We start from the raw sequence: 25231 nt of genomic DNA on the forward strand, positions 1-25231 counted from the left end.
GAGGCGTCCAGTCTGACAGTCTGTCCCCCCAACCCTGCTGCAAACTACAGCTGGACATCTCCAGCCGGATATGTAGCCAAAGAGGTCCCCAGAAGGCGAGACCCAGTCGAATGAGCAGTGGCTTCTCGTCCTACCAACTGTGTGACCTTGGGCACGTCCCAACCTTCAGCCTCAACTTCCTAAGGGCAGGGTACACCCACACGTCCATACATTCAAATACTACATACAGGGCACAATTGTAGCAGCTGAGGACAGCACCCTGCCAACATTTACAGCCTGGGGGAGGACACGGATGATAAATTATCCAAACAGAATACACAGTCAGTGATTTCAGGGAGTGATGGACACCAAGAACATAATACAGGGGGAAATGACAGAGAGCAGCTGGCAGGAGCAAGAAGGGGCTGGAGTGGGGGAAGAGGGACAATGTTAGCATGGGAAATCAGAGCAGGCCTCCTGGAGGAGGTGGCCTCTGAATAGATCAAAAGGAGGGGAGGGAATGATCCACACAGATCCACATGGATAGCTGAGGAAAGAACTCTCAAGGCAGGAGGAATGGTTGATGCAAAGGCCCCGAGGTGGAACCAAACCTGATGTACTCTAGAAATAGGGAGCAGGCCATGGGGCTGAAAACTAGTTAGTGGGAGAAGTACAGAAAGAAATGGTATTGAAGAGGCTGGCTCAGGCCAGATCCTGCAGAGTGCTGAGACCATCGTCAGAGCTTCACTGTATGGGCATGGGGTTGCACTGAGCAGAGAGCCTGTTCCCAGTGAAGCAAAGACCTTTCTACCCCAATGAAGATGCTCTCCTTCTGCACAGGCCATCCCATTCAGAATTCTCTGGGCCCATGCGTTGCTGATCATCAGAAATGGGGCCAGTGTGACTAAGGCGCTGCCTTTTAACTGGGTGATATTCAAACCAATTTAAATACGCCAGTGAGGGGTGCCTGGGTGGCTCAGTGGGTTAAAGCCTCTGCCTTCCGCTCGGGTCATGATCCCAGGGTCCTGGGATCAAGCCCCGCATCAGGCTCTCTGCTCAGCAGGGAGCCTGCTTCCAGAGTCCTCTCTCTCTCTGCCCGCCTCTCTGCCTACTTGTGATCTCTCTCTCTGTCAAATAAATAAATAATCTTTTTTAAAAATTAAAAATTACAAAAATAAATAAATAAATAAAATAGGGAATGGGGGCGCCTGGGTGGCTCAGTGGGTTTAAAGCCTCTGCCTTTGTCTCAGGCCATGATCCCAGGGTCCTGGGATCAAATCTCACATCAGGTTCCCTGCTCAGTGGAAAGCCTGCCTCTCCCTCTCCCACTCCCCCTGCTTGTGTTCCCTCTCTCGCCGTGTCTCTCTCTGTCAAATACATGAATAAAAATCTTTAGCAATAAAAGAAAAGTAAATAAGAAAACAGGGAGCACGGCCTGGATTATCCTGGCATGGGGACCTGGTGGGGGGTGCGGGACGGGGGGGGGGGGGGAGTCTCCGGGGTCTTGGAACTAGAAGAGGGAACGGGAGAGATGAGGCCAGAAGGTGGGATCAGAGAGATGGGGTGTTGCTGATGGTGAGGACAGGAGCCTCGGCATTCTGGCGGCCTCTGAAGGGCAACCACAAGAATCGCCCCTCGAGCCTCCAGAGAGGAGCACAGCCCGCTGACACCCGGCCGGAGGCCTGCGTGGGACTTCAGAACTGTTTAAGAGGATGCGTTTACATCGCTCAGCCACTGAGGATGTGGGCCTTCCTGACGACCGCAACTGACCTACACGGCATTATTTTCTTCATTTCAGATTCTCTCTGCTGCCTCCTCTCCGGCCTAATGGGATTATGAAGAGTAAAGAGGCCGGAGATTCTGCAGACCAGGCAGGGACAGATCCCAACGCGCCCACCTGACCCCTCCCGCCGGAGACGGCACGTACTGAATCTGCAGGTGCTGATGTTCTGAATTCCGGACTCCAGGCACGGGCAGAAGCCCTCGTTGGGCGCGTAGACAGAGCCGTTGGCAAACAGGGTGCTGGGGGCCACGAAGCGATAGGTGGGGATGCCTTCAAACATCCCCGACTCCTTGTAGACCAGGTTCATGGACCTGCGGGAGGCAGACGGGGGAGGGGGAGCATGACACCCGGAACGTGGTGGCTGGACCGGTCCTGCTGAATGTGACCCCAGCTGAGCCACTTCTCCCCACAGGCACCGCCGCCGCCCCCCCCGAACCCCCCGGGGGAGCTGCAGCTACCGTCTCTCTCCCTGGGAACTGCAACAGCCTCCTCATGGCTCTTCCTGCCTCCCGGCCCACGCCCATCTGTTCTCCCCAAGCAGACGGTGCTTCAAAACGAGAACAGAGTATGTCACTTAAAACTGCAACTGCCTCCAGTGTCATCTGGGACAAGACCCGTCATCCTCGCCACAGCCCCACAGCTTCCGTGAGGTCCGGCCTCTGCTTGCCCTTTGTTGCACGCTACGGGCATCCTGGCAACTGCTCAGGCACACTCCCGCCTGCCCCTGGGCCTTTGTATGTGCTGCGCCCTCCACGTTCACACATCAGACTGCCATTCTTCACGACGAGGGGTGACTCCGCGGTCACTTCACCTGAGGCGGTGGCGGCATGCTCCCCCACCCGATTCACCCAGCTGTGTTTCTCAAAGGTACGTGGAAACTTGAACTTGGACTGTGGATTACAACGGTGCCGCCCTCCCCACCCTCCCCCCACTGTCACACAGGACTCCAGAGCCCTTGGAAGGGGGCGTGTGTGGGTGCGATGCGCTGTCAGCGCAGAATAAATTCCAGATTTCTACACTGGATAGGAAAAAAAAAAATGTGAAACTTCTCAGTAACACAGGACACCGTTTACGCACCGAAACGGTAACATTTTGGATACAATGGGTCAGGTAAAACCTGTCATTAAAATTAATGTCACCTACTTCTTGTTCCTTTTTTTTTTAACACAGATACTTGAAAATTTAAGATTGCAGACGGGGACGGGCACCACGTTGGGAGTGGACAGCACCGGCCCAGACACAGCCGTATGCAGCCGGAGAGGGTAACGTGATTGCGCAAGAGAACGTCCTTGGAGACTGCCAGCTATCATCAGGCAGTCTGGGGACAGGGCACCTGGGGCCAAAAAGGAAACAAGTCCCCAAACCAAGGGGAATGGCACACTCTTGCTACTCTTCTCTGGGTCGGAATGTCTAATTCTAAAAAGTGAACATACGCCCCGCGCGGGCACTTCAGGTTCCCTGACGCTGGCCTGCACGTGCGTCTGTGTGAGTCTCCCCCTGCCCCAGTCAGCGTCAGGAGGGAATGGGCGTGGGCCCATCCGTCCCCGCCGTGCCCGCAGCGCCTGACCCAGCCAGCCGCCACGGAGGTCTGCCAGGAAGGCAGAGGAGTCGGAGCTCACATCCGTGAATCCCCAAGTAAAAGATTTTTCCAGAGTGGCCCTAATGGAGCCGAGGGCCGGGCAATACCTAGAGGCGGGTTCTAGGGTCCACCATCTAGTCTCCCCTGCCCTGGGGCCCCTAGAATCTGTCAGCCCCAAGCAAGCTTCTGAGGCCACACTCTGGTCCTGCAAGTGTCGCAGGAGAGACATCGAGATCTTTCAGCATCCGGGTGGACATGAGGGCAGCTGGACAGATGCTCCAGAGGGCCCAGGTCTGCCGGATCCCCAGCAACCCCCGCGACCCGGTGGTTTCTTGCCCGCCACCACCGCCGCCACCACGCAAAGCCCCACACTGCCAGGGGCCTCTCTGGGTCTTGCCAAAGCAGCACGAGCGGTTTGGCTCTTCATGGCGCAACCGAGGACAATTCAGGACAGCGCCGAGGGCCAACAAATACACAAAGAGCCAAACCGCTTCCCAAGGGCACGCCAAAAGCCGCTCGATTAGGCTCTGAGCGTCCACAGAGCTGATTTCCGCTGCCGGGAGGTCCCAGAAGGCCCAGGAATGTCCCAGCCATTACCGGCAAGCCTCGGGGCTGTAGAATTGCAGCGAGGTTTCCGGAGTCATGAACGGCGCCCACATCTGTCCCGAGGTCCCGTTGATCATGTTGCACTGGTCAGAATGCCAGAAGCTGACCTGCGGGGAAGCGACGAGACCCTGCCCTTCAGTTCAGCCACGGCTCTCAGAAGCGCGCTCCCGGGCACTGCACGCCCAACCTGGGGCACAGCTGAGCAGCGAGCCAGGGATGTCGCAGGGTCTCCGCTGGGAACTGTTACTGCCGGCTGCAAACGGGGACCTGGCCCCTCTGAGCACGGATGCGGGTGTCCCTGGACCCCAGAGCCCAGGTCTTGGCAGCGGTCACCGTGGTGAGCGCCAAGGACATGCGAGCGGCCCCGCGCACCTGCTCACTCCTGGGCACGTTTAACGAGAAAAAGCAATAAAGGTGGGAAACGCAGGTGCAGAACGATGTACGTAATATGATTTCATCGTGTTCAAAGAAGCAGCAAACCCACCACGTTTCTCTGCACACACATGGGCGTGGAACGGGCCGAAGTGGCCAGGAAGGTCATGCCCGATATCGTGCACTGTGGGTGCCTCTGTGCTCCAGGGAGCAGCAGGGCCGGGCTAGGAGGAGGTGCAAAGGGCACTTGAGATGTGTCCCTATTGTTTTTTTATGTGAATGTCTTCCTGTGATTCTTGGGTGTTTTGTTTTTGTTTTTACTCAGCAGTATCTTTCAACGCCGTGGGTGGTCATATCATCAGTGTCGTATTTTTGAAGTGTTTTCATAAATTAAAGAACAAAAGGAAAGAAATAACTCACTTCCTGGTATACACTAGGCACCAAATAAGTAGAGTTTCCATTCCCCACCCATCCAACGGGAGCCAAGAGCTAGTTGAGCCCTAAGCACAGGCAGAATCCCCGACTCCGAGGGCTTCTCCATCACAGATGTGACCACCTTCCTGAGTTGCAATAGCGACAAGGGGCGCAGTGCCGGTGACCAGCCGGGTGACCCACCCCGCGGCTCCCGCCCGGCCCGAGAGGAGGGCCGCCGCCCTTGCCCTCACCTTGCTGAGTCCGTTCCACTTGTCCACGAGGTGGATCCTGCTGAAGTCTTTGACCCCCGTGAACACGGTGAAGAGCCCTGAATTGGAGTTGTTGAGCTGTGAACGGCAACACAGACCAGCATGTTTAAGCCTCAGGACAGGGGCAAAGGCCCCGGGGCCTGGCCCTCAAGCCCACCCATTTGGAGGCCGTTTTCCGTTTCACCCAGAGCACGGGGGCCTCGATAACATGTTCACTGCTGAATCCCCAGTGCCTGGGGACCAAGAGGAGGAGGGCTTTCTAGAAGGGTGGCAGCATCCCTCCCACCTTCCCTTCCTGACTCAAGGAGAGTCGGCTTCTCCTCCCAGATGATAGCAGAATGACTCCCTCCCTGCAACTAAAAATGAAGTATGGCCATGTGACCTCTCCAATCAAGGAAAAAGAAGCAGATGGAGGCATGCCACTTCTGGGTGAAAGTTTAGGACTAGCACATGCACAGGTCACCGTTCTTTCTGCCACTGCGTAGGAGTCGTGGAAGGGTGTACCAAGCTGCTGCCTCCCTCAGCCTGGGTCCCTGAGTGACCAAAAAGAGCAGAGGGCCCCCTGGTCACCCACACGGACGTGGCACACAAACAAGGAATCATCTCCCTGGTTCAAGCCGCTGACATTCTGGGGCTGCTTGTTACACAGCATGACCTGGTCTATCCTAACCGACACAGGACCCAAGGCTTACTGAGCGTTTTCTGGATTGGAGGCCCCAGGCTTCGGCGCCTTGAGGTTCCTTCCTAGAGACGGATGCCTAATTCACAGCAAAGACACGCAGAGCATATAAACCACAGGGCAAAATCTAGAAGCACCGTGTTCCCCCTGAGGAGGCCAAGGAATGGAAAACACATTAAGAACTCAGTAGGGTTGTTTACCAGCCAAATGGCGAAACAGATTACCGAACTAGCTGGGCAAACAGGCTCTGGGGCAGGGAACCAGTTCGAAGCCCTGCTCTCGCCTCCTAATGTCTATGTCCTGTCACCTGTCTATTCTGAGCTTCATGAGGACACTAACAGGAACCTGGAGACAATGGGAGTGCAAAAAAGTGAGTGTATCAACACTGTTAAGCAGTGCCTGAAAAACAGTAGGAACTCCAAATGCTACTCTTTATTAATATTATTATTAATAATAATAACAAAGGCTCCCCCAGAAGGACAACAGAATTATAATCAGTATAGTCAAAGTATATCAGAAATTGCCAGTTAGTATCCAAAATATCCTCCCCTTGCTCCTTCATAACAAAACCCAAACCTTACTCAGGGCATCAGCACAGCAACTAAAAGGCTACATTTCTAAGGTGTGGCCACATGACTAAGTTTTGGCCAAAGGAAAGTAGAAATTGGTTTTCTCCCTCCCAAGGAGGGAGACAGCTGGGACATGCGGCTTTGTCCTCTACTCCCTTGTCCGCCTCTCCATCCCCAACCATCCCCATCTTCCTTCCTCTTGTGTGTCCTGGAATGTGGGTGTGGTAGCTGGTGCTTTAGCAGCCATACTGGGCCATGTAGTAACCTGGAGCACAAAAACCACACCGTAAGGATGGCAGAGCAGGGTAGACTTTTAGATTCCCAAAGGATATGAAGACACCACGTCAACACTGGACAGTCACTGTTGGAATGTTATTTCAGGGTTTCCATTATACCCAAACATGTATTATAAGCACGCTACTCACTTTGTAATAACTTTGATGTGTTTACAAGTTTACAAGATGCGTTCAAAGGAATCCTGTCACTCCAAACTTGCCAACTTATCCACAAACTCAGAACCCGTCATCCTGGTTAAAAATGTACTCTCTATCACGTGCCAAGTACAGAAACATAATTTCTCCTTCCGCTTCCCCCAAGACAGATCACCAGAGCCCAAAGGGGAGGCTGATTCTGGAGTAACCCAGAGGGCTCACCCAAACCTTTGGTGGAGGGAGCCACGGTCAGGGGTCAGACGCTGCATCAGACTCTGTCACACTCTGCTCAGGAGCCCAGGTGACCCAGGTGACCAGGGGTCAAGATCAAGAAAAAAGCAGGCAGGGGCACCTGGGTGGCTCAGTCGGTTAAGCGTCTGCCTTCAGCTCAGGTCATGATCCCAGGGTCTGGTGCTTGAGCCCACTCGTCAGGTTCCCTGGTCAGAGGGGAGTCTGCCTCTCCTTCACCCTCTGCCCCTCCCCCTGCTCATGTGCTCGCTCTCTCTCACTCTTTCAAATAAATATATAAATAAAATCTTAGAAAGAAAGGAAGGAAGGATGGAAGGAAGGAAGGAAGGAAGAAACAAGGCAGCTCAGAGCAAGGTCGTAGTTAACTACGACCCTCCCCAGCAGCCTCTCCCCCTTCTCCTGGCAGCAGCCCCCACCAGTCCGTGCTCAGCCCGAGCACATCTTCTGAGTTGGGTTTTCTGCCATTTATAACCCATCGCTCCCGCGCCCCCCACCCCCAGCCCCCACTGCCAGGCCCCGGATTTGTTGCTGAGCCACACTTACCTCGGCAAATAGCCCAAACTTGCCCTTGAAGGGAAACACGTCTGGGAGGTACTTGTTGATGAGGTGTATGAGGGGGTCGTCATAACCCCACATGATCTCGCTTATGGTGCGGTTCATGAAGGCGCGCTCCCCCAGCGTGCTGAACGCCAAGGTCATGATCAGCTTCATGCTCATGGGTTTATTCTCCATCATCATCGCCGCGGCCTGCAGGACGAGGGGACAGCACACGTTACAGGCTAGACACCGCGGGTCCGTGCATCCTGGACTTTAAGCCAGGCCTGAGGCAGAGCTCACCAGGGGATATGAACAGCAGGCCTAGGAAGGTCCCCGGAAGATTCCCTAATCCTTCAGTAGCGGGACGTCCTGTGTTAGTGGATTCAGGTGAAGTTAACTCCATCCCCAGTTGCAGAGGCGGGCACATGGCAGGCGCCTGGCGAATCAAAAAATGTTCTTCCCTCCAGCTACAGTGACAGTCTTGAGAATGTGTAATGTGGCCCAGTCAGAGCCATAAGACACAGGAAACTTTCCCCGGGGGCCGTCAGGTTGCAGGAGAGCTTCCTGCTGCCCTCCCTGAAGGCTGAATCCACCCTGAGGTCCACCAGAGCAGGGCACAGACCTGGGCAACCCGATTTGCACCCTACATCAAGCCATACCTGAAGCCTCACCCTTTCAGTAACATGAGCCGGTAAGTTCCCTTTTTTGCTTAGGCCAGTTTGGAGCACATTTCATTGTCACCTTGCAACCAAAACAATCTTTTTTTTTTTTTTTCCAACCAAAACAATCTTAAGACTCAACTCCACTTCCTGATATCACCCTCCCAAACACCAAATGTCCCAAAGATCTGTTCTCCCCAATATCTGGGTGCTGAGGATGCAGGTGAATTTATTTTCTAATTCCTCTTTCCTCTGGAGATACCATCTTGGCACTTGGTTTATTTTTTCGAAGGCACCTCATCCAAAAGCGGGAAAGTGAACACAGCCAGCATTTCCTAAAACCTGGGCCAACAAGGTCCGGCCCCTTGGGAACTCACCAGGGGATCTCCTTACCATTGTAATCATTTTTGAAAAGGGAATAAACACACGATTTTTTTTTTTTTAATCACAAAAGGCTATAAAATTAAATGTCCCTCTCCAACCCCTGACACTCCGGTTTGCATTCTTCTCCCTCAAGGTGACCCACTGCTGTGGGCTCTTGGGTGTTCCTCCAGGGACACCCACACCAGAGACCAGCCAACTACGGTGCGTGGGCCAACGCCAGCCCACCACCCATTTTGTACAGTCTGAGACCTAAGAATTTTTTTTTTAATATATTTTCAAATAGGGGCACCTGGGTGGCTCAGTGGGTTAAAGCCTCTGCCTTCAGCTCAGGTCATGATCTCAGGGTCCTGGAATCGAGCCCCACATCGGGCTCTCTGCTGAGCAGGGAGCCTGCTTCCCCCTCTCTCTGCCTGCCTGCCTCTCTGCCTACTTGTGGTCTCTGTCTGTCAAGCAAATAAATAAAATCTTTAAAAAAAATTTTTATATACTATATATATATTATATTATATATATATGATATATATATTTTTCAAATAGTTGGGGAAGTGAAAAAGACTATTGGAAAAAACAGGAAAATTATATGAAATAAAGTTTTACTGGAACATCGCCACGCATTTTCCTTGGGGTTTGCATCTGACGGCTTTTGCATCGGCAGTTCCAACAGAGAGCAGGTGGTCCTCAAAGCCTAATACATTTACTATCTGGCCCTTGACAGAAGTTTGCCCGCTCTGCTCGAAACATTAAAAAATAAGTAAATACATAAATGACTAGTACGCTGTAGCGCCGTGCGTACATTCTGCACCTTGCCGTCCCTCACTTGGACCTCGCGGCCCCCTCCGGGCCACCCTGTAATAAATCACCACAATGAAAGACAACGGAGCTACCTCCAGGCTGTTTCTAGAAGCTTGCTCTGACAATGTTGCGGCACTGAATATCCTTGAGTGCAAACATCTTTTATCTGTGCGGTTCTACCAAGAGGACACATTCCTACAGACGAAGTTTCTGAGGTCAAAGGCGCGTGCAATTTCTATTCAACGTCACCCCCTTCCCGCTGCCCACACCTGTTCCGTGCGTCCCGAGAACACTCGAGAGCGTGTTTCCACGAACGCTGCTGCCGCCCGGGGCGCGCTCACGCAGTCTTTGCCAGCCTCGTCGGTGGGGGCAGGTGACCGCACTGGCAACATTCACGCCTGGGGCTGGGGGGGCGGGGTGCAGCTTAAGGCTGCGAGGCGTGTTTACTCTTTGTTCTGTCCGTCCAGTGGACTCGGCAGGATGAGCCCACCTCGGATCCAGAGCGCAGGGTCACCGACGAGTAAACAGGTAATACGTATAAGGGCCCCAAGCCCTAAGTGCTAACACAGTGTTAGCAAGAAATTAACCCAACAGGCCTGAGGCCACTCTTTTTAGAAAGGCCTGCCGGCAAGGCTGGCCCTCAACCAGTGTCCAGGCCCTGGGGTTTCGAGGGAGCTCCCACCACTCTCTGACTGATGGGGCGGGGGTGGCTCACGGGGTCTGCACCTTGTGTGCAAACAGCACGCTTTACGCTGACCACCTGCCTCCCTTCTGGGGATCTGGACTTTGGTACGTGCCAGGCGGAAGGTGCCTCCGTGGCCACCCCCAATAAAAACCCTGGGCACAGAGTCTCTTGTGGTTTCCGCGGTGACAACCCTTCCTGGGCGCCGTCAGGACTTGTTGCTGGGGGAATTAGGGGTGTCCTGTGCGGTTCCCCTGGGAGAAGACGCTGGAGGCGGGAACCTGGCCTCCACCCCACGCGCTTTCTCCCTCTGCTGTTTTTGGTTCCGCACCCTCTCGCTGTAATAAATCAGAGCCACGGGCGGGACGGTCCGCTGTACCTGAGCCCTCCTGGCGAGTCAGCAAGGGCCAAAGGTCGGTAAATCCAGCTACCACTGTGACTCTCACCGACGGAGCCCGGAGGCCCTGGCTGCGAAGAGGCCAGATGAGAACGCGGCCTGGGGAGCCCCGTGTAGCCCCCCACTAGTACCTCCCTGTGGAGAGTCTAGATTTGTAGACTCAGACAGGAAAGACAAGGACTTTGGCCGGTACCCGCAAACCAGAGACAGGAGGATTCACATGGGTTTAGGGCCCTGTAAACCGCAGGCTGCCCCCCGTCCCCCGCCCTGAGGGGTGGCCTGCGCAAGGGGGACAGGCAGAGTGAGAAATGGAAACCCCAGGAGAAGGATGAGGGCCGGGATAAGGGACACGGCCAAGGGGCAAACTTACCAAGACCAGGATGTTGGGCATAACAATATAGTCGCTCTCCAGGCCACGGGACTTGTCAGGTTGGAACTGGAAGCTGCGATACTCAAGGAATGACACCGTGTCATTGCCATTGAAGGTGATGTTGCTCTTGTGCCTGAACTCCCTGCAGGCGGGGAAGCCGGTGATCAGCAGATCCCCAGTCGCACGGGGACGCAGCGCCCGCCGGGAGCCCTGGGGCCCTCAGCTGCCTGCCCTCAGCCCACTGCGGGCCTCTGTGAGGTTCATCAGAGCTACCCCACAGAGCACCCAAATCCCGACACACCCCTCCCCCGGGTCAGGGGCCACCGTCCCTCCCAGCAGCCTCCCCCATGCATGCGCCTGCTTCTCGGAGGGAGACAGCACAGCACAGTGGTTCGGAACGTGCACTCTGGAGACAGAGGGCCCAGGCTCCCAACTTGTCTCCATCACTTACTACCAGGGCCTCCATTTTCCCATCTATAAAATGGGGGTGGGGGTGATAACAAGCCCCATTCTGTAGGGCTGTGGGGAGCCCTGAGTGGGTCAGCCCATGTCAAGCCACCAAGCAGCGGCCCGCGGCACGGAAGGCACCGCGCAAGTCTCAGCTGCTTTACGCCGCTGCCGTCTTTATTCCTTCTTGTCTGCTATCCATTCTCTACAAAGTAGCCAGAGAATCTTCGAAAAGGAGAAATCAGATCATGTCCTTCTCACCCCGACAGCCCTCCTCTGCATACAGGATCAAATCGAGCTCCTAAATGTGGCCTCCGAGATCCTCACCACCGACCCGACCAACGCTCAGGCCTCCTCTCCGCCACCTTCCCCCTCACTCATACCATGCCAGCCACTCAGGGCTCCTCCTTCCCAGACGACCAGACTCGGCCTGCCTCAGGGCCTTTGCACCAGCTGCCAGCTCTACCTGGGGGGCCCCTACATCTTCACACAGTGGCACCTCCCTCTCACCACCCACGTTTCGGGGAGTGTCCTGTTGGCAGAGGTCCTCCATGACCCTCCAGTTAGACCAACCCTGCCCACGCCCCTCCCTCCGGCACCCTCCATGCTTCCCCCTCCTCGCTCTCACCACACTTAGGGCCACCTGATGTGTCCATGAGTTTACTCTCTCCCATCGATGTCAACTCTCTGGGGCGGGGGCTTGGGTCTGCCTTTAATAGGGACTGGCACAGTGCCTAGTCCACAGGAGGTGCCCAGTAAACGCTTCCGGAATGAAGAAATAAACATGAACTTTGGCAAGCCAGGGCCAGCTCTGACACAGATGCCTTCCCCGGACGAGCCTGGCAGGGACGGGAGTTCTGTGACAGGGGCCATCCCGAGGGCAACATGGGCAGGAGCCGGGAATCGGGCCTTATCCCGGAACAGACCTCCCTCATCTCTCGGAAACCTGCCCTGCTCTCCCAAAGACCATGATCCGGCGAAGGGGCCGTGGCAGGTGTGGTAAGAACATGCCAGCAACAGATGTCTACAGGGCACTCACCGCGTGCCAGGCTCTGTGCTCAGGGCTTCCCACTACCTCGTCCAGTCCTCACAACCACCCCATGGTGGAGACTGTCATCCCCAGTTTACAGATGAGGAAACTGAGGCCCGGGGAAGGAACGCCCCTTGCCTGCAACCACAAAGCCACAGTGTTTTGTTTTGTTTTTTTAAGATTTTATTTATTTATTTGACAGGGAGAGACAGTGAGAGAAGGAACACGCGCAGGGGGAGTGGGAGAGGGAGAAGCAGGCTTCCCACTGAGCAGGGAGCCCAATGCGGGGCTCGATCCCAGGACCCTGGGATCACAACCAGACCCGAAGGTAGCTGCTTAATGACAGCCACCCGGGTGTCCTCAGAAAGCCACAGTTTAAACCCAAGAGATCACTTTGCACAGGGCACGGTCTCAACCACGAGAACACGGGATTGGGGAAAGCAGACTGACCCTGAGCAAACCACTCCCCCACTCCTGGGGGCCTCTGTTTCCTCATCTGTAAAATGGGGTCCAAACCCACTAAGACGGCCCACCTGGGAGGCCCAGTCCAGCCCCCTCCGTCCTCACCTGTACACGTAGGGCCCGCGCTCCCGCACCTGCGGCTTCTCCCCCAGGAGGATGGCGTCGGGGTTGACGATGTCGAAGAAGTAGATGGACAGGTAGAAGGGCACGGGGATCTCCTTCCACATGTTGAAGGACAGGCTACTGGGGTCGATGCGCACATTCTGCGGGGGGAAACCAAAGACGCCCGTGAAGAGAGTGAGCGGGGCCGCCACCAGGGCCCACCCCCACCGCGCAGCTAGAATGGCTGCCCAGAGCCGGCCTGCACGGCTCAGTCCCACCGGCATGTCAGGGGATGGTCCCGGGGCGGAGAGAAACCTCTCCACACACGCTGCTCCCCCCGAGGATCAGTCCACAGGGAACGTATCCCTGCTGCTACTTTTGTAAACATGTTCCAGTACTAGTAGCCTGATCAGAGACCAGGAGGTAGCTGGGGCTGGACTCTAGGAATATGGGCTTCATGTGGCCAAATGTATCATTCATTCATTCAACAAACGTTTACTGAGCACCCACCATATATACACCAGGCACTCTTCTAAGGGCTGGGGATAAAACAGTGAACAAGACAGACCCTGTTTCCCAACTCTGTGGGGTCTCCAATCTAGCCAGGGAAAGGCAGGTATTAAACAGGAAGGTACAATGTGTGCTGTGTGAGAGGCAGGGATGGGGAGGGGGACTTGCAACTTCAAACAGAGTAGTCACACAGGGGAAACACAAGCAAAGACAGAATGAACACACACACACACACACACATACACAAATAAAAACAAAAGGCAGTGAGTGGAACATAAGGATTTGGTGGGGGGGGGTTAATCCCCCATAGAAGCAAGGCCAGTGCAAAGGCCCTAAGGCAGGGTGGTGCTGAGACAGAGTGGAAGAAAACAGGTCTGCAGCCTGTCTATCAGATACACTGGCCTCTCATCCCTGCCTGGCTCTTCAGCTCTGCAAGTCCCTGTGTCACAAGGAGGTCCCCCCAGGACCACCCAATCTTCTCCCCACCCAACCTGGCCTGGCTGCATCACAGGCACCACAAGGCTCAAAGTCTGGGTGGGGCAGAGTGCCCCAGCCCATCAGATAGACACCTGATACCACAGGGTAGCTTACATCACCTCCCATGTTCCTTTGAACACGGCCTTCCAGAACAAAGCCAGCCACCTCTACTGTCCCCAAACAGCCAAAACCAAAGGGCAGAGGCTCCGGGGGTGGGGGGCAAAAGATAGGAGTTGCCTGGTCCAGCTCGGCCCCATGTCCCCAGCCAGCAGACTCTGAGAAGGAGTGGATCTGGAGGCTGCTAGACCCCAAAGGCACACGGGCAAGACAATCACCTCTTGAACCTCAGTTTCCCCATCTATACAATGGGCGCCAGTAGCCTCAGCCATTCCTCATTTCACCAACGTGACATTTAAATGAAGAAAAGCTGAACTCATTGCCAAGAATAAAAAAACAGCAGATGTCCCATAAAATCCGGATTCCAGGGTATCATAATAATAACTCATTGATCAACACACCTTCCTACCGGCCATGGAAGCCGCACGATCACTCTTACAACCTGAGCCTCTAACACATGCAAATAAAAGCGACTGATAAATGTGATGTGAACAAAGCAGCTAAGAATCTGTGGGATCACGGTATTGTTTCAATAGTTGCAATTCGTTTTTCGAAATCAAGCACACCCTGGAGCCAATCTAAGACACACCTCAGCTCACCGGCCACACCTTTGCCACACCTGCTGGCACTTCAACCCGCCTGATCTCCCGGAGGAAGGTGACCTCCTGTGTCTCTAAGGGGGAAACCGAGGCGCAGCGCGGCTGGGTGGCTTGCCCCCGGCCCCACACAGCAGGTCCAACACCAGGACCCTCCAGGCCCCATGGGCATAGGCTTGGCACGTGGAATTCAACCTCAGGCGAGAGGCTGCTGGGCAGGAGTGTGGTCGACCCAGGACGGAAATCCTCAAATCTTCCAACAGGTGCACGGGAAGGAGCGACAGAGGGAGGTGGTCCCACCATCTCCACCACCCCCTCCCCACTGAAGACACACAAAGGGCTAGTAACTAGGGGTCGGCCACCTGTCCTGGCTTCCACCGGCGACTGTGCCAGGAGGAAACGCGACTTTCATCCCAGTTCCTTCGTGTGTGTGTGTGTGTGTGTGTGTGTGTGTGTGTGTGTGTGATAAAAACACATAAGGTAAGATCTACCCTCTTAGCAAATATTTAAGCCTCGGATGCAGTCTTGTTAAGTGGCGGCACTCTGGGGTTCAGTAGAACTCTGGGCTTACTCGTCTTGCGTAACTAAAACAACCACAGCGATCACTGGGAGAGTTTGGGAGGTGATGGGTATCTTCACACGTAGACTGCAGGGACAGTTCCCAGGGTGCCTCCTTATCCGCAAACTCATCCAGTCGTACACATTAAATATGGAGAGATGATTTTTTTAGGATTTTATTTTTTTAAGATTTTATTTATTATTTATTTGACAGACCAAGATCACAAGTTGACAGAGAGGCAGGCAGAGGGAGAGAGGAAGGGAAGCAGATTCCCCGCTGAGCAGAGAGCCCGATGTGGGGCTTGATCCCAGGACCCTGAGATCATGACCTGAGCCGCAGACAGAGACTTAACCCACTGAGCCACCCAGGCACCCCTGGACAGTTTTTTTAAATGTCAGTCATATCTCAACTAAGTGGTTTTTAAAAAAGACGATTTCTGGGGCGCCTGGGTGGCTCAGTCAGTTGGGCGTCTGCCTTCAGCTCAGATCATGATCCCAGGGTCCTCGGATCGAGTCCCGAATAGGGCTCCCTGCTTAGTGGGGAGCCTGCTTCTCCCTCTGCCTCTGCCTCTCTGTCTCTCATGAATAAATAAATAAAATCATTTAAAAACACACACACAAGAGATTCTTTTGAAAACATACACAAGGGCGGGGTGCCTGGGTGGCTCAGTGGGTTAAAGCCTCTGCCTTCAGCTCAGATCATGATCCCAGGGTCCTGGGATCGAGTCCTTCGTCGGGCTCTCTGCTCAGCGGGGAGTCTGCTTCCCCCTCTCTCTCTGCCTGCCTCTCTGCCTGCTTGTGATCTCTGTCTGTCAAACAAATAATAAATAAAATCTTTAAAAAGAAAAAGAAAGAAAGAAAACATACACAGGGCGCCTGGGTGGTTCAGTGGGTTAAGCCGCTGCCTTCGGCTCAGGTCATGATCCCAGGGTCCTGGAATCGAGCCCCACATCGGGCTCTCTGCTCAGCAGGGAGCCTGCTTCCCCTTCTCTCTTTGCCTGCTTCTCTGCCTAATTGTGATTCTCTGTGTGTCAAATAAATAAATAAAAATCTTTTTAAAAATGCACAAATGTTTAAAATAAACAAATAAATATAGATAGATTCTTACTTATTTAACAGAAAGGAAGCACAAGCAGGGGGAGTGGGAGAGGAAAAAGTGGGTTCCCCACTGAGCAGGGAGCCCGATGCGGGGCTGGATCCCAGGACCCTGGGATCACGACCTGAGCCGAAGGCAGACGCTGAACGACTGAGCCATCCAGGTGCCCCAAGCGTCCAACTCTTGATTTCAGCTCAGTTGTGATCTTAGGGTCCTGAGAGGGGGCCCTGCATCGGGCTCTGTGCTCAGTGGGGAGCGTACTTAGGATTCTCTCTCCCTCTCCCCATCCCATGTGTCCACTCGCTCTCACTCTCTCAACGTATAAATAAAATAAAATAAAATAAAACAAAACAGAACAGCTTCCAGTTCCTGCCTCGCTCCTCAGCCCTGTTTCTCAGCTGGACCCAGAGACGTCTTCAGAACTCCAGAATCCCTCCTCCCCTCTCCGGCTCACTCCGCTTTGGGGACAAATCACGGCCAGACAAATGTGTCACCGAATAAAGCCATGTGTCCCTCTCAGTCTCCAACAGAAGGGGCTTCCAGGATCGGGGCGGGGGGGTCCACGCCCTTCACTGGGCACGCGCTCACAGGGAGTAAGTACTCCACGACCCAGCTCTGCCCTCTGGCTGGGTGACCGTGGATAAGTCACCACTCCTCGGTGAGCCCCAGTCTTCTCATCCACAAAACGAGCACGACAGAACCTGCGTGAGGCTGAAATGAGTTTGTTCCGGGGAAGCGCTTAGAACAGGGTATGGCAGAGCCCCGGGAGTCTGGACGGTCAGCCAGGGAGTCGCCTGGCTTGAAGTGACCGGCTCGTCTTCCTCCCCGTCCCGGTCAGTGCCCCACCCCCACCCGCAGGTGGGAACAGACTTTGCACTGATTTTGATCTGCGTCTGAGGAGAGGTGACCGCTCGCTCGGAGCAGCTGATGAGATAGCACCGCCCGCCAGGCTCCGCGGCCTTTCACCCGATGTGGCTGACTTTTGACCCCCGCCCCCTCCCCCAAGGTCAAAGACCGTGGCCCAGAACACAAAGACTGGAAGAGACGGCCAGCGTGAGCCCTCGCAGGACGCCACTGCCTCTCCTCCCACCGGACCCTCTGAGCCTGTTCCTGGACAGTCAGCAGGGCTGCGTGGAGGAGGGCGCGTGGGAGCCGAGCGCCGGAGAAGGGAGTTGGACTTGGCCAGGGAAAGATGACGGGGAAGGAATTCCTGGCAGTGCTGCAGCCTGTGACCGGGCCAGGAAACCGTGGCTCCCTAAATAACCATCAATAACAAATATGGTCTCAAAACATGTTTTAAAAGAACTTCAGCGTCCCTCGACAGAGAAATAAACCGCCACATAACGAAACAATGGGGGGCAGTGCTCAAACGGAACCAGCGGCTGGTCAGTCCACCTCCCGCGTGAGCCTCCAGGGCACATGCTAAGTAACCAAAGCCCCACGCAAAGCAAACAGCGACACAGGGCCTGAGTCCGGCCGCAGGACAGCGGGAAAAAGGAAAACCACAGGGACAGAAACCAGATCAGTGGTGGCCACAGGGCTCGGGTGGAGGTAGGCGACCGACTGCAAAACGGCATCAAGAGACTATCTGGGGGGCGCCTAGGTGGCCCAGTCGTTAGGCATCTGCCTTCGGCTCAGGTCACGATCCCAGCGTCCCGGGATCGAGCCCGGCATTGGCTCCCTGCTCAGCGGGAAGCCTGCTTAAAAAGGAGGAACGTTCTCGATGAACCGTGAAAACACGATGTTACTATTTCTTGACGGTTTAATGATGTACGATTCACATACCATACAATTCTCCCACTTCCTAGGGTCTAATTCAAGGGTGTGGATGTGCGTGCAGACGTGTGCAAACACCACCACGGTCAAAGCCTGGAACACACTCATCACCCCAAAACCAGACCCCCTGCCCACTAGCAGTCACGTCGCTCCCCTAGCCCCTGGCACACGCCTGCGTCTACTTTCTGCCTCCACGGATTTGCCTTTTTTCCAATACACATCCGATACGATGCTATGGATGTCTCGAAGCATCCAATACGAGTCGTCCGTTTGCATCTGTATCACCCAATTTCTTAAAACAGGCAGAGGTGCAAGAGAGACCCCACGGGGCTTCCCCCCCCCGGCCATGATGCTTCCAAACTGCGTCCACAACACGCCCGCTTTTCAACTTTTATCAAATGCCTCCACCTCCCTTGCACAACCAAAAATCAAGAGACAGAACGTTTTCATCACACCTGTTAAAAGGCGTGTGTGTGAGCACAGGTGTGTGATCCGAGGACATGACTCAGTCTTCACAGGGAAGGCAGGTCCGCGCCGCACACGGATGAAGCCGGAGGACAGTCCGCCGAGGGACAGGAGCCAGTCACAGGACAGAAACTGTGAGTCCGCGGACACGAGGTCCGGAGAGACGCGGAATTCCCCTCCCGGCAGCAAGATGCGGGCCCCCGCCCACCCGCACCATGCCGCAGCCCGCTGGGAGCTGGGCTTCTGCACACACCCCGGCAGGCAGAAGACACGGACCTGACCTGCTGGGGAAAGTCGCAAAGACATGAGTGAAAATAGACAAGCTGCAGAAAGACGCTGTCGGTCAGGCGTCTTTATAGGAATTTGTCAAACATGCAAACTAATGTGCAACCTTTGATGTCTTGAAAATAAAATGAACACAAAAGCTGCCATCTTAATACTGGCCTGGTCTGGCCCCTGTGGCCTCTCTGGGCCTTGCCTCTGGCCCCATCCCTGTCATTCACTCAGCCCAGTCACTTATGCCCTGCTGTCCTGTATATATGCAAACTCCTGCCCCAGGGCCTTTGCACTTTCTGCCTCTAATGTTCTTCCCAAGGCGGCCACATAGGCAAATCTCTCATCTGATCCACCCGAAAACTCCCTTTCACCTGCTTTGTTTCTCATGGTCCTTGTCACCTATAATTACATCTACTGGTCCTCTGTCTCCCTGCTGGGACAGAGTCTCACAAGCACGACACCTTCACCGGCTTTGCTCATTGATTCACTGCTTAGTACTCAGCAGACACTCCGCACGTTTTTGCGGAGCCGACAAGCAGTGTGAACTCTGGGACAACTAATACCGACTTGGAAATGGCTGGAGAATGATTATTGGCTTCCTCCTTTGAATATGTTTTAAATAGTTCCTCCTTGAGAGAGTTTGTTTTCTTTTGTTTTGTTTTGTTTTTTAAATACATAGAGAGCATGGCCTATTTGGGGCCCAGCTTGGGCTGGAACAGCAGTTCAGGGGACACGGGACTGCAAATGACAATGTCACATACATTCCATTTTAGCGATCAGTCTATGTTTCAATTAAGTCAATCTTTAAAATTACAAATGTGGTGAAATTCTCTGGCTTCGCGAGCTGCAACCTCGCAGGCCAGGCTCCCCTCCATCCAGGGGTGGGCTCCGCAGGGTCCTCATCTGCCCGCGTCTCCTCCCAGGCTGGGCAAGGGGGAGACCCAGACACTGCCCGGGGTGGGGGGCAGAACAGCAGTCCCAATGTGGAGATGGGGAGCTGTGAGTCAGCCCTGCCCTTCACAGAGAGGCCCAGGGAAGGCAGGAAGAGGCCCGGGATTCAGGCGCCTGCTGCTCCGGGGAACTAAGCCCTCCGGGCTGGCCTCCAGCACGTGGCTGGGATAAGCCGTGAGCAGGGAGCAGGCAGAGGCTGAGAGGAGCCTCGTGACTCCCAGAGCCTTCACTGTCCCTTGGCACCCCCCCCCGCCCCCGTGGCGAAAGCATGTGACCTCATTCAGAGACCAGAAAAGCATTTCCCACCAGATCCCAAGAGCCAGGAAGTCCGAGCCCCCGGCGAATACCACACTCGGGAACCCTCACCCAGCATACCTCGCTGGCCAGGAGGACTCCACGTCCCCCCGGGGCTGCTCTAACAAAGGCACACCTGGGGCTGGGGTGAGCGAGGGCTCCTTATCTTAATTTCATCAGCAAAAACTCTATTTTCAAATAAGGTTACATTCACGGGCACCAGGAGTTAGAACTCGGGACACATCTTTTTTGCGGGGGGGGGGGGGTGGTTTGTGGGCACTTCTGAGTCCAATACAGGAGCTAAGGCCAAGGCAAAGCTAAGCGACCAGAGTGTCACTTGAACCCACACCCAGCCAGCTTGGCATCTTTGCCCAAAGCTCCCAGGGTCGATCTGCACCCCCCTGATGCCAGGGGGAATGGGGAAGGATTGGGCAGGAAGCTCCCGCCCTACCTCCGTGCTCCTCTGCATGCCCACGGACCCCCACGAGGCCCTCCAGTTCGCTGCCAGGCGGGAAGATCGGGATGACCTCCGGACCCCCAGACAATCGTGGAAAGACGCACCACGCACCCCAGCCATTCCCCGGTACCCCCCAAAGACCTACTGGGCATGTGCCAGGGGCCCAGCGGCATCGTGAGCACAGGCGATGGCCCAGAGAAAAAACCAGCAAGGACCCTGATCAGCAGACCCCCGTGGGGCGGAACGTCCGGCCCTGAAGCAGACTGGGAAGAAATAAAGCCAGGTGGAGCGGGACGGGGCCTGTCTGTCCAAAAGAGCAATCCAGGAGGGCCTCTCAAAGGAGGCGGCATTCCAACTGGGGCAGAAGGAGAAGTTGCAGTCTCCAGAAGCAACTGCCATGTTAAGGAAAAAAAAACATTTCAGCTATTCTGGACGGGTGTGCCATTTCCAGGAGTGGGATCTCTTATTTTTCATTTAATTAACACACACGTGGGCGGGCTTTTCTCTGTTCAAGAAGCTCAATATAGAAATCCCCACGGCGCACAGCCCGGGTGACCCAGAAATGCCCCATCCGCAGAAGGAGCTGGTGGTGTGCCGGGAGCGCCCGGCGGGATGTCGGCGTGGGTCTTCCTGTCTAGTCCAGCAGCCTCTGGCTGCGGCCCGGACCTGAACGCCCGACACGGGGCCAGTCCCGCAGAGCTGGGCCCAGGCGTCAGCGACAAGCCAGCTTTGTCCCAAAAAAAAAAAAAAAAAGCAAAAGAATATACATTTATCTCATCAATGATTGGTTTTATTTTGATCCACAGGCTGAGTGGGCATCTTGGACGTCTGGCGTAAATAACACTAACTTCACCTGTTTCTTCCTCCTTTTTTTATGTGGCTCTTTTTAAATGAGGCCCCTAGAAAATTTCAGATCACACACCGCGGAAAATGTTCCGCGTTTGCAGTATTTTCTTAGAAGCGGCACTGGGGTGGGCAGACCCGACTGGACCCACCCCCACCTTCCCAGCTGTGAGGCCTCCAGGAACACCTCAGGGCCTCAGCTTTCTCTCTATAAAATGGGCATAAGAACAGACCCCACTTGGCAGAGCCATGGATGGGATTTAGGGTCCGTACATAGCAAGTGCATGCAGTAGATGCTCAATATGAGGCAGCCACGATGATCACAGGGCTTCCGTCCACCTTCAAGTATGAATTCCTGTGCTCGGCATTCAAGGCGCCACCTCGTTCTCTCACCCAAATCCACTCTGGAAAGGCGGCTCAGCTCACGGCCTCCCACAGTCCCTGCCCCCGTGCATAGGATGCCTCCGACACCCAAGTCCAAAACCCCACTCAGCAGGTGCCACCTCCTCCATGAAGTCCTCCAAAACTGCCTGAAACAGGCCTGCCTGGTCTAACTATGACTGTGCACTCATCCCATTCACAATCACCCACCCTGTGCTGGATGCGGTGGTAGGAATTTAAAGACACAGAGAGAAACAACACGGGACTCTGCCCTGAGAAGCTGGGGAACACGCGGGGCGCTGGCGAGTCCTATCAACCGTTTGGATCTATGTTGCTCGGATAACAACACACTTCTGCCGACTTCGCCTCACTGAATTTGCTAAGGCTCATTTCACAGATACAGACGTTGAGGTTTGAAGGCCAAATGCCTCCCCGAGGTCACAGGGAGAGGGAGAGACCAACTTGCCGGTTCTGCACCCACACACGGGCCGCGGCCTCACACTGCTCCCGGGGCTCAGGGAAGCTTCACAGAACAATCATTAACTTGACCTGACCACAGAATTGCAAAACCTAATCCCTCCCCTGGTGATAAGAAGAAACAGGCTCCAGAGGAAACACACCTCCGAGCTGGGAGCCAGGAGGCCAGTTGGCACACCTGGCCCAGTTTGGAGACGGGACCAGCACCCCGCCCGCCCCGGATTACCTCCTGCATCCCTGGGCTTGGAGGCGCGCCCTGCCCCAGGCTGCCCTGGAGCTCAGGGAGGACCGCAGCACGGGCTGAGTCAGTCTGGAACCTGGGAACACCACACCCTTGGCTACTGTTCCAACCTCTTGGATTTTAAAGGGAAGACAAATAAAAGAAAAGCTTTTTATAGGAAACCCGAGTGGTTTGCTAAGACAATGGGGTGAGTTTCTTCAGTGAGGAAGTTGAGCCATCCCTGACTCCTCAACTTCCCTCCCACTTAATACCCTTCCGTCTTGGCTGCTCTCTCTCCGAGACGCACCTGAAGTCCATCCACTTCTCTCCAACACCACCCGGCACCCAGCACTGCTTGCTTGGACCAATGTGCTAACTTCGCCACTCCAGCTTCTCACCTTGCCCCTGGTCTGCTCTCCCCATGGGATCAAAGTTATACTTTTAAAAGATAAATCAGTTCATGTCACTCCCCTGCTCAAACACCTCCCATGGCTCCCTATCTACCTCAGAATAAAATCCAAGTCCTTGACAGGGATTTACAAGGCTCTCTAACCATTGCAATCACTCCTCCCTTTATCAACCACCTCGCTCACTCTGCTCCAGCCACACCACACTCGTCGCTGGGGAGCCCAACAGGCAAGCTTCTGCCACAGGGCCTTTGCACTGACTGCTTGTGCCTCTGGGGCAATCTTCCCTCCCACGACTTCACTGGTGACCCCGTCGCTTCTTAGCTCTAAATCTATCTTCTCAGTGAGACCTTCCCTGAATATTCTTCATCCCCTCAACAATATTTACTGAGTTCCCACTACCTGTCAGGCTCTGTTCTAAGTCTGCAGACTACAGCAGTGAATGAAAAGGAAAAGAAGACCACCCTTTCTACAACAGCCCTTCCGCAGTTACATTCTATCCACCGCCCTGTTTTATCCTCCTCGCATTATCAATGTTCGGAATTCCTATATATTTGTTGACAAGTCCCCCTGCCTGCTGCCTAGACCACAGTCATGATGGACGGAGCTGGAGCAGCCACATTGGATCACGAGGCAGCCTTGAGAACAGAAACCACAAAAAAAGGACGGTGGAGTGGAAAGATAGGAGACTAGGATCCCCTGATTTCATGGAGCCACCGCACCCATCCTGGGCAGCCTAGTCATCAGAGAAGTGTCCAGCCTGCACGAGAATAGCTAACACGAGAAAGACTGACGACAGCATCGCTGGCCTGGAATGGAGCAACTAGAATGCTTGCACACTGTATTGTGCAAGCGCAAGAGGTATAGTCACTGGAAGACGTTGGCATTATCTGCGAAAGTGGAACAGACTTCTGCCCCACAAGAGAGAGCAGGCCGCCTCCTAGGGCCTCCCCCAGAGGAATGAAAACACAGGTCCCTCCACGTACAAATGCTATGTCCATCAGGGCCCACAGCAGCCCCAAACTGGAAACACAGATGTCCACAGAAAAGGGAAAGGATGAAAAGGGTGACATGCACGCCACAGGATGGCACCCAGCAGGGAAAAGGAGTGGACCCCGCATGCCCACAATGACACAGGTGAACCAAGCACAGAACCAACAAAGGTGGCACCGAGGAGAACGGGCAGCAGGAGTCTGTTCTTGCAACGACCCGGCCAGCGGGTAAAGCCGATCTCTGGTGACAGAGGTGGGGGACAGCGGTACCCCAGGGTTGGCACCGACAGCGCGGGTGGAGGACAGCCATCTGCAGGTGATCCAGACGAGCTCGGCAAACCTCTGTGAAAATTCACCGACATCGACACCGATACCGTGTACTTCCCCGTACGGATGTTAAATTCTGATTTTTGAAAAGAAAAAATTTGAAACAAAAACGTGGCAAGCCCTTGGAGGAGAGCACTTGGAAGGTCGTAAGCAAAGCCTCAGCCCACAGAGGCCCAGTAAGATGCTGGCGTCCCACCAGATCTGAGTTCCGGGAGACCAGCGAGGAGGCTGTCGCGGACACAGGAGGAAGAGGGGAGGCGTGGAGCCATCCCTACAAGCAGAGGGGCCCCGACCCGACAGCCACACCTGCCTCCCTGCATTCTCCTCACCTTGCCCATCGCCACCTCCCAGCAGGAGCCTGGCAGAACTTCCCGGGCCCCCGTTTCTCATCTGTGCAAAAGGGACTAGACACAGGACCTACGCCAACAGTGACACCATGCTGACGTAATATGGTGAGAAGCGTACGTTGCCTCTGTGTCTTCCTCCCCAAAACCCAGAACTCCAGTCTAATCCCAAGAAAAACATCAGATAAATCCCAACAGAGGGACATCCTACAAAATCACTAACTATCCAGGTCACCAAAAACCAGGACAGTCTGAGAAACCATCACAGCCCAGAGGAGCCCAAGGGGACACTGTGACCAGATGTGACGTGGTCTCCTGGGTGGACTTCTGGAGCAGAAAAAGGTTAGGAAGGAAAACCTAAGGAAAGCCGAACAGAGTGTGGACCGTAGTAAGCGGTGTGAGTGGGGGACACAGGGCTTGCAGAACGTGGGAACTCTGTATTCTCTTCCCAGTTTTCCAAGACGTCTGAAACTGTTCTAAAATAGAAAGTTATTTCACAGCAAGTCAGACCCCCTCACAAGCCTGCTGGTCAGCTTGTATCAGAGTTCGAGGCAAAAGTAAAACTGTGGGCCCCCATATGTCTTTCCCAAACGTTAAAGTCGTTGAAAACAATACCGAAATGCTTACAATAATAAATATATTAAAGCCCACAGTATTATTTTAAGTTTAAATATTTTGCTTAACCCCAAACCAGAATTCATTTGTCATTTTATTTCTCCGGCATTAGTGGAAGCAGACTCATTGGTTCCGTTTCCTGGTGCTGCTTTGACAAGTTGTTTTTGACAACTTGCTTTTTGTCAAAAACGTACACGTCTACAACATCACAAATTTAGCCTCTTACAATTTGAAGGTCAGAAATCCAAAGTGGGTCTCAC

The 25231-nt window shown here is 54.4% G+C and overlaps 1 protein-coding gene and 1 long non-coding RNA gene across 3 annotated transcripts in view; one reads left to right on the top strand and one right to left on the bottom strand.

Annotated features, from left to right (window-relative positions):
- Positions 1-25231, top strand: part of LOC309847823 — a 243159-nt gene that overhangs the window by 78204 nt on the left and 139724 nt on the right. The window lies entirely within an intron of this gene.
- The window catches only part of SCARB1 (scavenger receptor class B member 1), a 67926-nt gene that overhangs the window by 20077 nt on the left and 22618 nt on the right, over positions 1-25231 (bottom strand). For both annotated transcript variants that reach the window (XM_082698656.1, XM_082698655.1), the window contains exons 2-7: positions 12796-12953; positions 10752-10893; positions 7474-7677; positions 4985-5080; positions 3939-4054; positions 1907-2073 (exon numbers count right to left, since the gene is read on the bottom strand). In XM_082698656.1, the coding sequence (XP_082554782.1) occupies positions 1907-2073; positions 3939-4054; positions 4985-5080; positions 7474-7677; positions 10752-10893; positions 12796-12953 (883 nt within the window). The remainder of the gene's footprint in view (positions 1-1906; positions 2074-3938; positions 4055-4984; positions 5081-7473; positions 7678-10751; positions 10894-12795; positions 12954-25231) is intronic.

This window comes from Mustela nivalis, assembly GCF_964662115.1.
Source record: "Mustela nivalis genome assembly, chromosome: 14".
Classification (NCBI taxonomy): domain Eukaryota; kingdom Metazoa; phylum Chordata; class Mammalia; order Carnivora; family Mustelidae; genus Mustela; species Mustela nivalis.